At 35.8% G+C, this 15,622-nt stretch overlaps 1 protein-coding gene across 2 annotated transcripts in view; it reads left to right on the top strand.

Annotated features, from left to right (window-relative positions):
* The window catches only part of ITGBL1 (integrin subunit beta like 1), a 374,098-nt gene that overhangs the window by 153,707 nt on the left and 204,769 nt on the right, over nt 1-15,622 (top strand). Inside the window, exons 3-6 of one of the 2 annotated variants that reach the window (XM_072622025.1) lie at nt 338-484; nt 2,730-2,852; nt 6,015-6,155; nt 11,689-11,829. In XM_072622025.1, the coding sequence (XP_072478126.1) occupies nt 338-484; nt 2,730-2,852; nt 6,015-6,155; nt 11,689-11,829 (552 nt within the window). The remainder of the gene's footprint in view (nt 1-337; nt 485-2,729; nt 2,853-6,014; nt 6,156-11,688; nt 11,830-15,622) is intronic. The other variant, XM_072622026.1, reaches the window with a different exon arrangement.

Below are 15,622 nucleotides of genomic sequence, written 5' to 3'. Positions count from 1 at the left end.
GACACAGACATGACTCTGAATTGAGCTGTATAACTGAAATACTATAAAATGAATAAGGATTTCAGTTCTCAGTGAAAAATCTGCAAAGACTATTGGTTTATTGCTTTGTCACATATTCTGAAGTTTCTTGATAAACTCACTTTGGCCAACTTAGAGTAATTTTTTTACAGTGAGCTATATGAAAGGAACATTTTGCCCTATATTGGTAGAGAGAGGCAAGAGGAGTAAATAGAAAGATCCAACAGAACCATTTCTGTTTGCTACTCATGCACCCTTAGACTGTTCTCCCTATTTTATGTAATTATGTTAATTGAATGCCACTTGGTTGAATTCCTAGGCCATGGAAAGTGTGATTGTGGCAAATGTAAGTGTGAGGAAGGATGGTATGGTGAAGCTTGTCAATATCCAACTAATTGCAACCTTACAAAGAAAAAAAGTAACCAGATGTGTAAGAATTCTCAAGATACCATCTGTTCTAATGCAGGTAAGAATTTTATTTTTTCCTTATGAATATAATCTTTTCCCCCTGTTAACTTGAAGACTGTGCTAATTACGTTTTGAGTAAAATATTCAGCTTTGGGTCTTTTAATGGAAGTGTGTAGCTATGGAGAAATGCTGAAGCACTAAGTAAGAATGTATTTTCCTGAAATGAAATTCAGATAAATCAATAGGGAAAAAAAATGTCATCTTGCTGAAGCTCACAAGATTGACATTTACTCCAGCTGTTTCAAATGCCTTCTTCATGCAGGATATTCACTGAAAACAAAACCTCTGCAACGTTTTATGTAAATTGCCAAAGAGAAGTTTCAGTGCTGGATTAGATCTTTTAGCAGGGATTTATGTAAACTGACTTAATTATTTTCTATGATATAGTTGAAGAATCCTTTAGATTTCTACCTTAACAGCAATTGGATTTGTAGCCATCTCAGACTGATGCATGTTTCACCTGAGCTGGTTGTAAAACTCAGGGGAAAAACATAGTAACTACAAGAAGAGAGAGAGATGTAGATTTTTTTGTTTTGTTTTGACAAAAATACATCATAATGTTTAGAAGGCATTTGAAAACATTCCTCAGAGATTGATGAAAAAGCTGCTAAGACTCATTACCAAAACTGGATGACAGGAAACACTTGCAGTTCCTGCTGACTTGAATGGTCTTTACCAGAATAAACAAAATCATCCACCCTTTATCTCCCTGTGCTGACAGTATCATCAGTCAGAATCATGTGCTGGTCTTATGGAGAACAAAAGATGTGAAATCTTAAAGTGATGGTTTTTTCAGCACTTTGGGGGACCCGGGTGTATTGGCAGAACCCTTTCTGACTCATGATTGGGACCTAGTCACAGGATCTTTGATTCATACAAATTGTTTTGTGTGGATTATGCTGTGAAAAGGTACATGGCAGCTAAGTTTCTGATTATAACTAACAGATAGCCCTAGGGTCATGTCCAGAGTGAGTTGTCATTGGCTTAGGGAGGGAACTTCATTGGTCTTGGGTCATTTTGAATTGTCACTGACGTTCTCAAATATTTACCTTCAGCATTAATTCTAATTTGTTTCCAGTGGCTGGCTAGACTTTTCCACAGGTATGTCTCTACTGGAGTCTCAAATGTCACTTTATCATTTTCCTGTTAAAAACTATTTATTATCATTTTGTTACCAGAACCAACATTCTTCCAGTTAACTCATTACTTCCAAATTTTAGAATTTTTGTGTAAATGGAAAATGAACTGGAACAGCAAAGAAAAGACCAGGGTACAGATCTCACCTATTCTTTAATACCTGTATGACCTTGAAAATGTAATTTTACCACACTATACCTCAATATATTTATCTGGAAAATTATATCCAAGGTCCCTTATGCTCTCAAAACCTATAATGAATGAATGAATGAGCACTTTAGGTGCTTACTATCTACTTATTGTTTAGTCATGTTTTTCAGTCATGTCTGACTCTTTGTGACCCCTTTAGGGGGTTTTCTTTGCAAAGTTACTGGAGTGGTTTGCTGTTTTCTTCTCATTTTACAGATGAGGAAACTGAGGTAAATATATTATATGACTTGCCTGGGGTCACATAGCTAGTAAGGTCTGAGACCAGATTTGAACTCAGGAAGATGAAATCTAACTCCAGGCTTGGCACTCTGTGCTCTATGGTGCTATCTAGTGGCCCTGTGCCTTTCTCTAAACAAGTCTTGCACTATCTTGCTTTCATGTTTTTTGCACATGTTACTTTGAGAATTCCCTTCATCATATTCTAGATGGTATGTCTTCCATGTATCCCTAACAATTTTCTTTTCAGACTTCACATCTATCTAAGCTAGATATGACTTCTCCTTCCACAATACTGATTTTTTGTTATTTAATATATTAATGGGATTACACATGATTCTTATGTTTTAAACATACTTAGACATGCCAATATTTTTCTTCTTTTTTGTAATGAAATACTGTTCTTCATATTTACTTTGTTACTCACTATGAGAATTAATCTATCATCTAGATGTGAATAATAGTATTTATTTACTAGATGAATGGTTGGATGGATGGATAGAAGGATGGATGGATGGATGGATGGATGGATGGATGGATGGATGGATAGACAGACACAGAAATTTAGGTTGGGACATTACTGTAATTGCTTTGGGATATTATATCTTCTTGAAAGGAGGAAAGTGCAACATGACCATTCAGAATTGAGAAATACTAATCCTTTGCTTTAATGTTTTCAGGTACATGTCACTGTGGCAGATGTAAATGTGATAATTCAGAAGGAAATGGACTAGTTTATGGTAAATTTTGTGAGTGTGATGATCGAGAATGCATAGATGATGAAACTGAAGAAATGTGTGGGGGTATGTACATATAAAAACCTTCAAAATTACTGAAGTCTTCTGCCTTTCCATGCATTGTGCAATTCTCAGAATCTGTATTAAGGCTCATTTTATTTTTCAAGTCTATGAACTGTGAGTTATTAATTGTGTATGTGTTTATTTTTATAAACATTTCAACTGAGGGAGGGATAAACGAATGCATTTCAGCATAGGTGAGTACTGCTTAAAAGATATGTAAGGTTGATCCTAGCATAAAGATAGACACTCAAGCTAGATGAATTGGTCATTGAAACAACTGTCACATAAAATAAATTTTTGCCTTCATTTTTTTTCCCTCTCCTTGTCTCCTCTCCCACTTTAGATCTTTTCCTTCCTTTCTTCCCCTCTGTTCTTCCTGTCCCTTAATCTGAATAGGGTTCCCTAATGGTATTTCTTAGCTCTATAGGCACCACTCTAGACCAATATATGTACTTAATTTGGACTTGGCACAATATTTCAAGATAGGTACCTGGATAAAGCATGTGAACTTTGCTTTTCTACTTAGGTTTATTAGCCTAATGCTTTCTTTTTGTGCATCAATTGTTTACTTCTTGGGATAGTATTTGAACATGAGTGTGTGTGTGCGTGTGTGTGGGTGTGTGTGTGTGTGTTAGAGGGAGGAGAGGGAGGCAGGGAATGAGGAAGTGAGAGAGAGCATGAAACAGAGAGAGAGAGAGAGAGAGATCAGTTTCATTATTTCTGAGTAGTCTAGGACTTTGCCCACTGTATGAAGGATAGTATTGAATAGTGACAATACAAAATGGCAGAGGGGACAGAGGAGGTGATACCATATTAGAACAAGTAATTAGTAATACATGGTAATTGTAACAAGAATTAGTAATAAGTGTCCTTGTTTCCTCGGCTCTTTTCCCATTTAATTCCTGTGGTGAACCAGATGCTCTTCCTGTACCTCTGCTTCCTCCCTTCTCCTTGGTCTCTTCATGTCTCTCCCTCCCCCTAGGAAAAGTCCTTGTGTTCAGTTCTCAAGCTAGTGACCTAAACTGGCTGTAACCCAGGCATTCCTGTTCAAGGACCTAGTCTACATCCTTTGAACAGTTCAACAAATTTGCCCACACGAAATCACGTATTTGCAGTGTTACTGTTTCATTACAGCTCGTGAAGACAAAGGGGAAAAAGGAAACAAAAATGTTTGGGGGGGCAATAGCAATCTACTTGTACTTGAATATAATTGTCTCATCGATACCTAGTGAAATGTAGATGTGCATTTTTGCACATAAATTTATAATTTCCATTTGATTTATGTCATCGGTAATTATTTAGCCTTTGGCTCATGCATTCCATTATGGTAAATTATAATATAAACAATGTATAATTATATTTTATCATCTGTTTCATTACTGTTATTGTATACATACGTGTAATTTTTTTGAGGTTCATGAATGAAGGGCTTTGATTTTATATATCGTTCTTATTGATAGGCTACCCTTGTAGCTTTCATCTTGCCTCTTGTAGTTAAATAATGTCTTTTCTCCAGATAAGTTGTTTTGTTATATATGTTCCTAAAAGGATTGCAGCCAACACATGATTAGTGCTCATTTAGACTGACAAAATGGTGTGTTTGCTGGGCCTTTCCCTCCCATTGGCAGGCATGCTGTCTGATTAATAGGAGTATTGCCGACAGGGATATCCTGGACACCAATCCTGTCCTTTCTCCCACTTCCTACCCAACCTCCCCATTATCCATCTGCTCTCCCACCACCTGTCCAAGCTGTTATAATATAGAATTTAAAATGGTCTTACAAGTAGTTTTCTCTCAGTCCTGAGCTTTTGTGGGTTTTACAAATGTATTGATGGAAGATGGAAGGAGAGAGGATAGAGACCACATGGAAACAACTTTTAGAAAATGCAGACTATATGATTTTAAAAAAGAGTTGAATAAAAGTTGACAGACCAAAATAAATTGCCATCATATTTATAAGAAGAAAAATTCAAATTCTAGGAAAAGTTATACTGTCTTCTAATAAAATCCAAAGGATGGCTAGAGGTCTGCTACCTCAATATGTAGAAAAAATCTGGTGGAAATGATCACCGTCTTGGTTGGGGGAGTTAAAAACAGAAGAAAAATCATAAAAGCATGAAAGGGAAAATTAGTGAAAGGTTTCTTGGGCAGTCAGGAGTTTAGGGGAAGCTGAGCAAAAGTTAAAAGTGAGGTTGACATTAATAGCATCATGGACATAGAGCTGGAAGGGATCTTGGCAGTCCCAAGAAAGTTATCCAGTTCCTTAATTCTACAGATGAGGAAAAAGAGGCCCAGAGAGACAGATTTTAGAAAGTTATGTAGGTAATTACTGATGGAGCCCAGATGCAAATCCAAGTCCTCTGCCTCCCAATCCAACATCCACAGCATGCTGAACTTGGGCAACTGATTGGACATAACCTGGCCATATAGAATCTTTTGTTACTAGTTAATCTTCACTTAAATATAACATGCAGGAGGGAGCAAGAGTCCACATGGGTTGAAATGAACACTAAAGTTTGACTGAAAACCATTTTTCTACGTTGTAGAATACTATCCTGCCTAGCTAAGTAAAATCCTCACCAGTTCAGAATGGCCTGGTCACCAACAATATGTCTATGAGTTCATACCATGAGTAGTTTGAACCATTTTATTTGGTTCCAAAATTAGTGCTGGGAGACACTTGCTTGAAGGGTTACTTCAAGAAATGCTATGTAAGAAATGCTTCAGGAATTGATAAATTTGGCATGTTGATTTTAAGTTCAAAGACAGAATAATTTGCACAGTTCTTTGACTTTTTGTTACTTATATTTATCTTTTAATATTTCAGTTATGTGAGTATATGACTTGAAAAGGTTTTTTGCCTTGAATCATCTCCGTACAAGATTGCCTCCATTTTTCACTTGATTTGGGGACTGTAGATGAGGCCATGATGTATTGACATGTGTTCCATTGTCAGGAAATAAATTACCCTAACTGGGAAGTTATAGATATTATTTAATAATGCCATATATAAACATATAAGCACGCATATACAAATATGCCATATACATAAATGTGCATATATACATACATATATGTCACAAATGGCTAGGATGTTAATTCTGCTTTTAAAAATTGTTTTCTTTTTTTTCCTCCTCACTGTATAAAATTCATTTTGGGTAAAGGCCATGGAAAGTGTTACTGTGGAAACTGTTACTGTGAGGCTGGTTGGCATGGAGATAAATGTGAATTCCAGTGTGACATCACCCCCTGGGAGAGCAAGAGAAGATGTACATCTCCAGATGGCAAAATCTGCAGTAACAGAGGTGTGTCATTCATGTACTCTACTACAGAGATGAAAACAAAGCCAGTAATTGCTGATGAGACTTGTGTCTCCCCCCCTCCTTCCCTACATTCCCTTTCACGAGGAAGAATGTCTGCTTTTAAGTCATTCATATATGATGCAAATCAACATATACTCTGTATTTAATTTTCAGAGTTTTTTTTCCAATTTGACAAAAACGACACAGAGATAAGAAACTTCCTTTCATTATCTTAGTTTTGCTGAACAAGCAGTTAATGGGGACAATAATTTCTTTGGCCACTGTCCAGAACTGGCACAGTACAATTCAGAGGCAATTCATGGAGCTACTTCTGTTTAAATGTTGCTTGACTAACCAAAGTCTTCTATAGCATGAGTATCTAATTATCCTGAGAGCATTTAGAAAATGCTCTCCTCTTAATTATGGGGAGATTGAAAGCTTGAGTTGTATCCAGAGTGGATGTAGACTGATTTCACTTCTAGATATCAGCAGTGAGAATGAGATCCTAAACATGCTATGAATATATATAGAGAGAAACAAAGAAATATTAGGTTCCTATTATATTGGTGTTATTTTAGTAAATGAAGTTAGAAAGGTCTTGGGTAAGAAATATTTCTTTGTATATTATTAGAAATGAAAGACATATGGTAGGTGATACTCATCTAGATGGAGATTCTGCAGGATATTAGATGAAACATTTGAGAACATCTCTGCCTATCACCACTGTCATCTCATTCCTCTGCCTGCTGTGTACCTAGGGAAGTCTGACACACTTTACACTTCTTTTCCCTCATAATGCCATTATTAAAATGGTGATATTTTATCATATGGAGTTAAGAAAGGCAACAGAGCAGGAAACATACACACACATACCACACATACATGCACACACATATACAGAGAGAGAACATAAGTGGACACATTTACCATATTGTACTTTAAAGAATAGTGTGAAAATCATTTAAGCACTGTGCACAGCATTATGCATACAGGTAGAAAAACTGAGGTAGACTCCACTCTTGGGGACTTCGCATTCTAATTGGAGGAGACAATGTGTAAAAGAGAATTTGGCTTCAAGGAGGATAGAAAAGTCCAGGGTACATTGGCAGGGTACATGGCAAGGCTCTGACATTCTGGATTCTTGCATGATGGAGATATAGAAGAACAAATGTGACACATTTTGATGTAGCAAGACAAATGAAAATCTTATCTGTGCAAGATATGAACTTCAGAAAAAAACACACACATGCATACACACAATGCTCCATTTAATATTATGCAGATTTTTTTTTTCTGTCTGGATTTCACCTGCAAAAGGAGTCACCTTTTGCTTCTATGACTAAACACATTTTTCCTGCCTAAGTCTTTTCTTAGGCTATATAAAAACATATCATCACTATATACTGATGATTCATAACGCTGGAATAACAGTACTGCTGAACCTAACTATCATGGTACCTGCTAGTGAGGAGAATTACGCTTGATTGAGTAAGGACATGAGAAGTACTGTTATAGAGCAGAGGATTAAAGGGTGTAAGAGAGAGAAAGACCATTTTTCAGACCAGGCAGGTGTCATGATGTCAGTTTCATCTTCCACCTTTTATCTATCTCAGATGGGTACTTCCTGGCTTTATTATGTGACTGGAGACTAGATATGAAATGGGTTTTGGAGGCTGATGTACATATGAGAACTTCCCATAAAGCTAGTGCCTAGGAAACAGAGTGAAGAAGTGGCAGAGTTAGGATTTGAACCCAGAACATTGACTCCAAAGCAAATGCCCTTTGTGCTGTACTTCAGCTGCCTCATGAGCTTAATTATTCCTTTTCACCCATATATGCCCTTGTATAGTCTAAGGATGCTGGTGTGTGTGTGTGTGTGTATGTATACATACATGCTGTGTATGTATACATACATACACACACATATATAAAACAGGTGTTTTTATCTCCGCCCTAGAATTTAAACTGATTGTTTAACTCCTTCACATTTATTTAGTATTTATAGAAGTAGTAGATGAAAGAAGAAGATGAAACTTTGCATGAATTTTTCTTTACAAGAATGTTTCATATTCTTTGATTCGGTGCCTGTCAAAGTTTTTTGGGGACTCTTACTTTTTAGCCTGTCAAAGTTTTTTGGGGACTCTTACTTTTTAGCCTGTCAAAGTTTTTTGGGGACTCTTACTTTTTCAACCACTTTGTGGCTTTGTGCCATCTGCAAATTTGATGAAGATCTTTTCGATTACTCCATGTAAGTCTGTGAGAAGGTGTTGGGTAATTCCCTTTACTTCTCTGGGCCTCAGTTTCGTTACTGTAAAATGAGGGGATATACTAAATAACTTCTAATGTCTCTTTGAGCTCTAAGTCTGTGAACCTACTTAATGCTATTATGTTTACCATTGCCAGTCCAGGTATACATCCCTGTGGCTTTCCCCTGGATATCATCGTTCAATTGAACATTAAGCTATTAGAGAATAGTTCTGGGGTCAATAATCAACCTTATTGTAAATCTAATTGTGTTATCATCTATATCACGTCTCCAATTTTTTTTGCAAGACTCGAATGGGATACCTTAATAATGTTTTGCTGAAATCTACGCAAGCTATATTGACACCATTCCCCTGATCTACCAACTTAGTAACCCTACTTCTTTTAAAAAAAAAAGGAAATCAAATTAATCTGGAATGACATGTTCTTGCTAAAATCACTCTAATATTTGTAAATAATTCTTTCTAGAATTTTGACAAAAAAAAGAATTCAAAGTCAATTGCCATAGACTTTTTTTCTATTATTTTTGGGTTCTTTTGATTAAATTTTATTTTTATTTTGAGTTCCAAAATCCTTCTTTCCTTTAGCCCCTCCCTACCATTTGAGAAGGTAAAAAATACCATATCCATTATGTGTCTGTAATGCATGTTCTGAAAAAACACCCAGGAAAAATAAAGGAAAAATATGCTTCAAGTTATATGCTGATTCTGTTGTCAGTTTCCTGTCTGGAGGTGCCCCGCATTTCCTGTCATGTTCTTTGGAGTTGTGGTGTATCATTGTATTGATCAGAGTCACTGATTCTTTCACCATTGATTATCTTTGCAATATCACTGTTCTTGTTTAGATTATTCTCTTGGTTTTGCTCACTTCACTTTGTATCAGTTCATATAAGACCTCCCAGGTTTTTCTGAAATCACCCTCTTTGTCATTTCTTACAGTGTGATGGCATTCCATCATGTTAATATACCAAAAGTTTTTCATCCACTCCTCAGTTGATGGATATCCTTTTGCTTTCCAAAATTCTTTGCTACCACAAAAAAAGCTATTATTAATACTTTTATACACAAGTTCTTTTCCTTTTCCTTTGACCTCTTTGGTTTGTAGAGTCAAAGGATGGCGTGGTTTTTATAGTCCTTCAGGCATAGTTCCAAACTGTTCTCCAGAATACTTGGATTAGTCCACAACTCCATCAATGGTACATTAGTGTGCCAATTGTCCCATATCCTCTCCAGCATTTATCAGTTTCCTTTTCTGCTGTTAGCCAATCTCATAGGTATGAGGTAGTACCTCAGAATTGATTTAATTTGTATTTCTATCATTATCAGTGATTTAGAGCATTTTTTTAATATGATCAGTGATAGGTTTGATTTCCTCCTCTGAAAACTGCCTGTTTACATCCTTTGACTGTCATTTGAGAAATGGCTCTTGCTTTTAGAAATTTAGCTAGTTCTCTACATATTTGAGAAAGGAGAACTTCATCAGAGAAACCTGCTGAAATATTTTTCTTGTTTTTATTCTATTTTTGGCTATGTAAGGTTTTTTTGTAGAAAAACTTTTTAAGACTTATGTAAATAAAATTATTCATTTTTACCTCTTCTGATCCTCTCTTTTTCTTGTTTGGTCATGAACTCTTTTCCATCCATTGATATGATAGGTAACTTCTATGCTCCCCAGATTTGCCTATGATATCACCCTTTATGTCCAAATCATGTACCTATTTTAAGCTTTTCTTGATATATGATGTGGGATATTGATTGATGCCTAGTTTCTACCAGATTACACCTTTCCAAATTTTCCAGAATTTTTTTGTGTAATAGTAAGTTCCTGCTCCCATAGTTCTGATCTTTGGATTTATCAAATTCTGAGCCACTCTGCTTATTTGTTTCTTCACATTGTGAACCTAGTGTCTTCCATTGACACTACTCTATTTCTAATCTAATGCTAAATTGTTTTTAATGTAACCATTTTGTAATATAGTTTGAGATCTGGGACTGCTAGGCCCCCTTCCTTCACATTTTTTTAAAAAACTGAATCCCTTGTTAGTCTTGACTTTTATTTTTTCTATCTCTATAAAGCAATTCTTTCATGGTTTAATTGGTATGACACTTAATAAGTAAGTCAACGTATGTAGTATTTTAATTTTTATGATATTGACTTGACCTACCCATGAACAATTACTATTTCTTCAAATATTTAGATCTGTCTTGTGTGATGAATGCTTTATAACTATGTTCATATCGTTCCTCTGTGTGTCTTAGCAAATAGATTCACAAGTATTTTATAATGTCAATAATTATTTTAAATGGATTAGTTCTTTCTATTTCTTCTTGCTCGGTTTTGTTGATAAAACATGTAAATGCTAATGATTTCTATAGGTTTCTTTTATATCCTGCAACTGTGCTAAAGTTAATTGTTTTATTAGTTTTTTAATTGATTCTGAATGGTTCTCTAAGTATTCCATTATATTATTTGCAACGAGTGATAGTTTTGCTTCCTCATTGCCTGTACTTATTGCTTCAATTTTTTTTTGTTTCATTGCTATAGTTAGAATTTCTAGTACAGTATTGAATAATAATGGGGATAATGGACATCCTTGATTCATGACCCTGAGCTTACTGGAATGGCTTCTAGATTATCCCCGTTAGAGATAATGTTTGCTCCTTGGTTTCTAATCTATTCTTTATAAAATAGAATATTTACCTTCCCTAGTCTTGAGGTACTTTTGAGCTCCATGATCATGGAGAGAGCCAGAGCTCATGATACACATCTGTTAGTTCTTTTGGTATTCAAGGCTTCTTTCAGTCTCCAAAGATCATCTGTGCCAGGTGATTTGTTTTATCCATCCTGAATGTTAAGCATCTACTTTTGATCCTTCTATTTTCCACAATGGAGCTTAAAAACACACGCACACACAAATCAACAAATTTTGTTGTTGTTCTTAGCCATATTGGGCAGGTATTCCTGACTATGCTACACCTTTGCATTCAGCATCTGTTACCTATCATCATTCCTATGTTTTGTATTTTTATTTTTATTCTTTAAGTGGGTAGTGAGTTCTCTGAACATCCACCTTAGTTTCTACAGACAACTCTTCTTTTTCTTCCTCATTGGAATTGTTTCTCTTTGTGAGGAGACATCTGCCTTGCTCCTTGTAATCCTCATATACGCAGCCACCCACCTTTAAAAACTCAACTGTTTCATTTTATTGGTTAAGTTGAGTTGATCTACTGACTAATACATACCATGTTTTGTTTTGTTTTTCTCTTCACAGGAACATGTGTGTGTGGTGAATGCTCTTGCCATGATGTGGACCCAACAGGAGACTGGGGAGACATTCATGGGGACACCTGTGAATGTGATGAAAGAAATTGTAGATCAGTCTATGATAGATATTCTGATGACTTCTGTTCAGGTAAAATGCAGTTGTCCTTAAGTGGTTAGAATAGCCTCCTAATTTTTGTTTTAGAATAATGATATTATATGAACTCAGTCATGGTGTTAGTTTGGATTCTCAGTGGAACTGGGATGAATGTAGATTTCTCAGTAGTGGTAGTCTCTTTAGTAACCTTCTATTAGGTACTTAGCCATACCTTTGTGAAACTAGGCTTATACTATCAAAGTTAGTCTAATTGTTTGCTCTTTGAGAAGTCTCATAAGCTTCCTGGATCTTAATTTCCTTCTCTGTAAAAGGTGGGAGTTTTACTAAGTGATATCTAAAATCACCTATAGTTCAGAAAATCCATGGCACAAATAGCTTGTTTCAGAGACCCAAGAGTAGAAGGTATTCCTTGTTCTACTGTTCACATTTATTTATACTTATTTTTGTTCGTACCTTTGCTTTCATGTGTATGGTGGACTCCCGATATTGAAACTTCTTCCACTGGTAGAGATGGGCAACTATTTTGCACCTTATGAGGAATTGCTTGAGGGTACAGAGAAATTAAGTGATCTACCCATATCTTCCTAACTCCAAGTCAGGCCAGCTCTTCACTTATTCCTATATTGCCTCTCATTTTGCTAACAAAATCTCATTCCTAGAAGGCTTCAAGTATAGGACCCAGGGAAATAATGTCAGAAGTCCTACCATGAATCTTGTAACATGTTAGCATGTTACAAATTTTGGTCAGAATCCATATTTGGATTCAGTCAAAGGGCCGCACTTGAGGACCTAGAGGGTCACATTTGGCCTTGAGCCTAAGGGTTCCCCACCCCTGTGACTAAGATAATAAAAAAATTATATATTTTTTAGAATTTTAAGGATCTGATTCATTTTAAGCATTGCAAAGAACTACCTTTCTGCTCAGTCTTATTATAATGAGAAGAGTTTAAAACATAAGGATTCAAGTTGGCTTAATACATAGGGAGTGATATATTTTATGAAAGATATATTGATTACTAAAATGGAATTATGAGTTTTTGTCTAGTTCTATTTTTGAACTGAGACATGCCATAAGTCTGTCTGACCAGCTGAGGTGTAGTTAGGAAACTCCATTTGTTCCTTTGAAAGGTTACCAGCAGAGAAACAGATAAAAGACTTGCTTTATTTAGATGTAAATATCCAACTTCAAAGACTTTAGAGGATTGCTATAGGAGGCCCTGCTGCTTAAGACTTCCCATCTCTGAGGGCTCTTTTCTTTGGAGAATTCATAGTACTTTGTGGGGGATTTCCTAGTTACTGTCTGAACTTCCTATTGCTAAGTGAATGCCCTTTTAAGATTTTTATTCTTTTCAGTATGTAGCTAAATAGTTGTTGCTTCAGCATTTTCCCTTTTAATTGTTCCAGTTGCTTTTAGGGTATTTTTTTTTTTTTTTACAAGTTACGTCTGACTCTCTGTGACCCTATTAGGAGTTTCCTTGGCAAAAATACTGGAGTAGTTTGCCATTTCCTTTATCAGCTTATTTTACAAATGAAGAAACTGAAGCAAACTGTGTTAAGTGACTTGCCCAGGGTCACACAGCTAATAAGTGTCTGATGGTGGATTTGAATTCAGGTCCTCCTGAATCTAGTGTCATTTTGCCACCATTTCTCTAGGTCCATTGTGCCACCTAATTGTCCAAAGTGAATTATGTTTAATCCACAAAGGGAAGAGAAAGACTTCGGGTAAATGGAGATTAGTACTGGGTGTTTACAAGTATTGGTTGGTTAGATGAGATTCCTTGACATGAATGATTAAGATTATTCTTCAAATTTGGGAACATTTGAAGTTTCTCTTTTTCACACAGGATGTTCTTGTGGAGCTGTCATTGGGGTGGGGAATATGGCAAGGACATCTTTTAATTAGTGAACTAATGCTTACATAAGATGGAGGGAGTTGTGCTCAATTCACCTAAATGGAGGGAGTTGGGTTCAGTTTGCGATCCACAGTTCTCTGACCCACAGAGTACACTTCTAGGCATTTACCCTAAGAAGGTCAATGATAAAAAAACAAAAGACCCAATCAATATATACCAGAATGTTTATAGCAGTCCTTTTTTATTATCAGAGAATTGGGGAAAATGTAGACAACTATTGAATGGGAAATGGCCAAGTAAGTTGTAATACATGAGTATAATGGGATATTATTACAGCACTCTAAGAAATAGTGAGCATGATAAATACAGAGAAGCACAGAAAGATTTATGAACTGATGCACAATGAAAGAGCAAAACTAGAAAAGCAGTAGTAGCAATGATTATGATCATGTAAATCCAAAGAACAACAACAACAAAACATCAGAGACTGAGTGCAATGCATCTGTAAAGACCAAGTGTTGCCCCACACAAGAGATATGTGAAGTGACCTCCTCCTTTTCTCTCAGGCATAGGAGACTAGGCATATGTGTGTGAAACCACAGAGAATGTCATATATTTTTCAATATCTCGGTTAATTATGCTGACCTGTTTTTTCATCCTCTTTTTTATTCTATGTTATAAGGGATGGCTCTTTGAGAGGACGGAAGAGTGTTATGTTGGGACATATAAGTGATATTAAAACAAAACAAATCAATAAAATTAATTTTTAAAACTCAGAGTAGTCAACATGCAAAGTCAGACTGAGTGATCCCATAACCTTTATGCTTTGGGTGCCTATACAAATAGCCTATAGGAAATGGCAGTCTGGAAAATACCCTCAGCCATTTGCACTGATTCCATCTCTATCCTGTCGGTACCATAATGGGGGAGAAACTGAAGCAGCACTGACCCAATGTCCTCATTGTCTCCTCATTGAAGGCATGTGCCAATCATTATTGTCTCGCCTTATATGGGAGTTTATTTTCTCCTTTCTATGAAAGCAGACCCTGCAGTTGCAATTCTGAATTCTGGGCCAGTGGCACCCAACTTTCTCTACGCCTATTGCCTGGGGTGCTAAATAAAATCCTTTTAACTTTCTTTTCCTGAGTTTGCCTCATTGATCAGGGTGAGGCTTGAACTAAGACTTTTTTAATATCACTTTACAATGTGCTTGCATTAATATTATATGTTAGATCAAATCTGGAAATACACTTTATACATACATAAAATAAAGCAGCCTTAAGAAAAGGTGTCAAAATAATAAATAAAATAAAACAAACAATTTCCCATGAGGATATATGATTGCAAACTTGTTTAACTGTTCAATATAAAGCAAACATTCTTGTAATTTAGAAGTCCATAAGTGAAGTAATAATAATTCTGAAACATAAACCATGTAAACCAATCATATATTCCATTAGTCTTTTTTTCTTCTTATCTCAACCTCTCTCTGGGAAAAAAAGAGGGAAGAAGTAAAATGAACAAGAAGATACCTGTCTCTTACTTGTAGCGTTTTCTCAATGATGTGTTATTGTTTGTGATGTGAAAGAGATCTGGCAGTTTGATTTTAGTGGACATTAGAGGATTTTAGTTAACATAAATTAACATTATGATCTAGCAGCCAAAAAAAAAATGTATGATCTTGAATAAAGAAAGATATAGTGTCCCAAAGGAGCAAGGTGAGAATTCTGATCTCTTTGACTTTGGCTGACCACATCTGTGCTATATCCATTTTAGGAAGGGTATTGATATCCTAGACATCTTTCATGGAAAGATGTCTAGGAAGGTAAAGGGATTACAGGTCATGCTTTATGAAGACTGGTTGATAGAATTGAGATAATCTTGGAGTGTGGGGAAGAGAAGACTTAGGGAGGAAATTATAATTGCCTTTGAGGGGCACCATTCTTTAAACAATGTTATTATTCAGCTGGCAT

The sequence above is a fragment of the Notamacropus eugenii genome, chromosome 6 (assembly GCF_028372415.1).
Source record: "Notamacropus eugenii isolate mMacEug1 chromosome 6, mMacEug1.pri_v2, whole genome shotgun sequence".
Taxonomy (NCBI): Eukaryota; Metazoa; Chordata; class Mammalia; order Diprotodontia; family Macropodidae; genus Notamacropus; species Notamacropus eugenii.
This window is presented reverse-complemented; position numbering and strand designations above follow the sequence as displayed.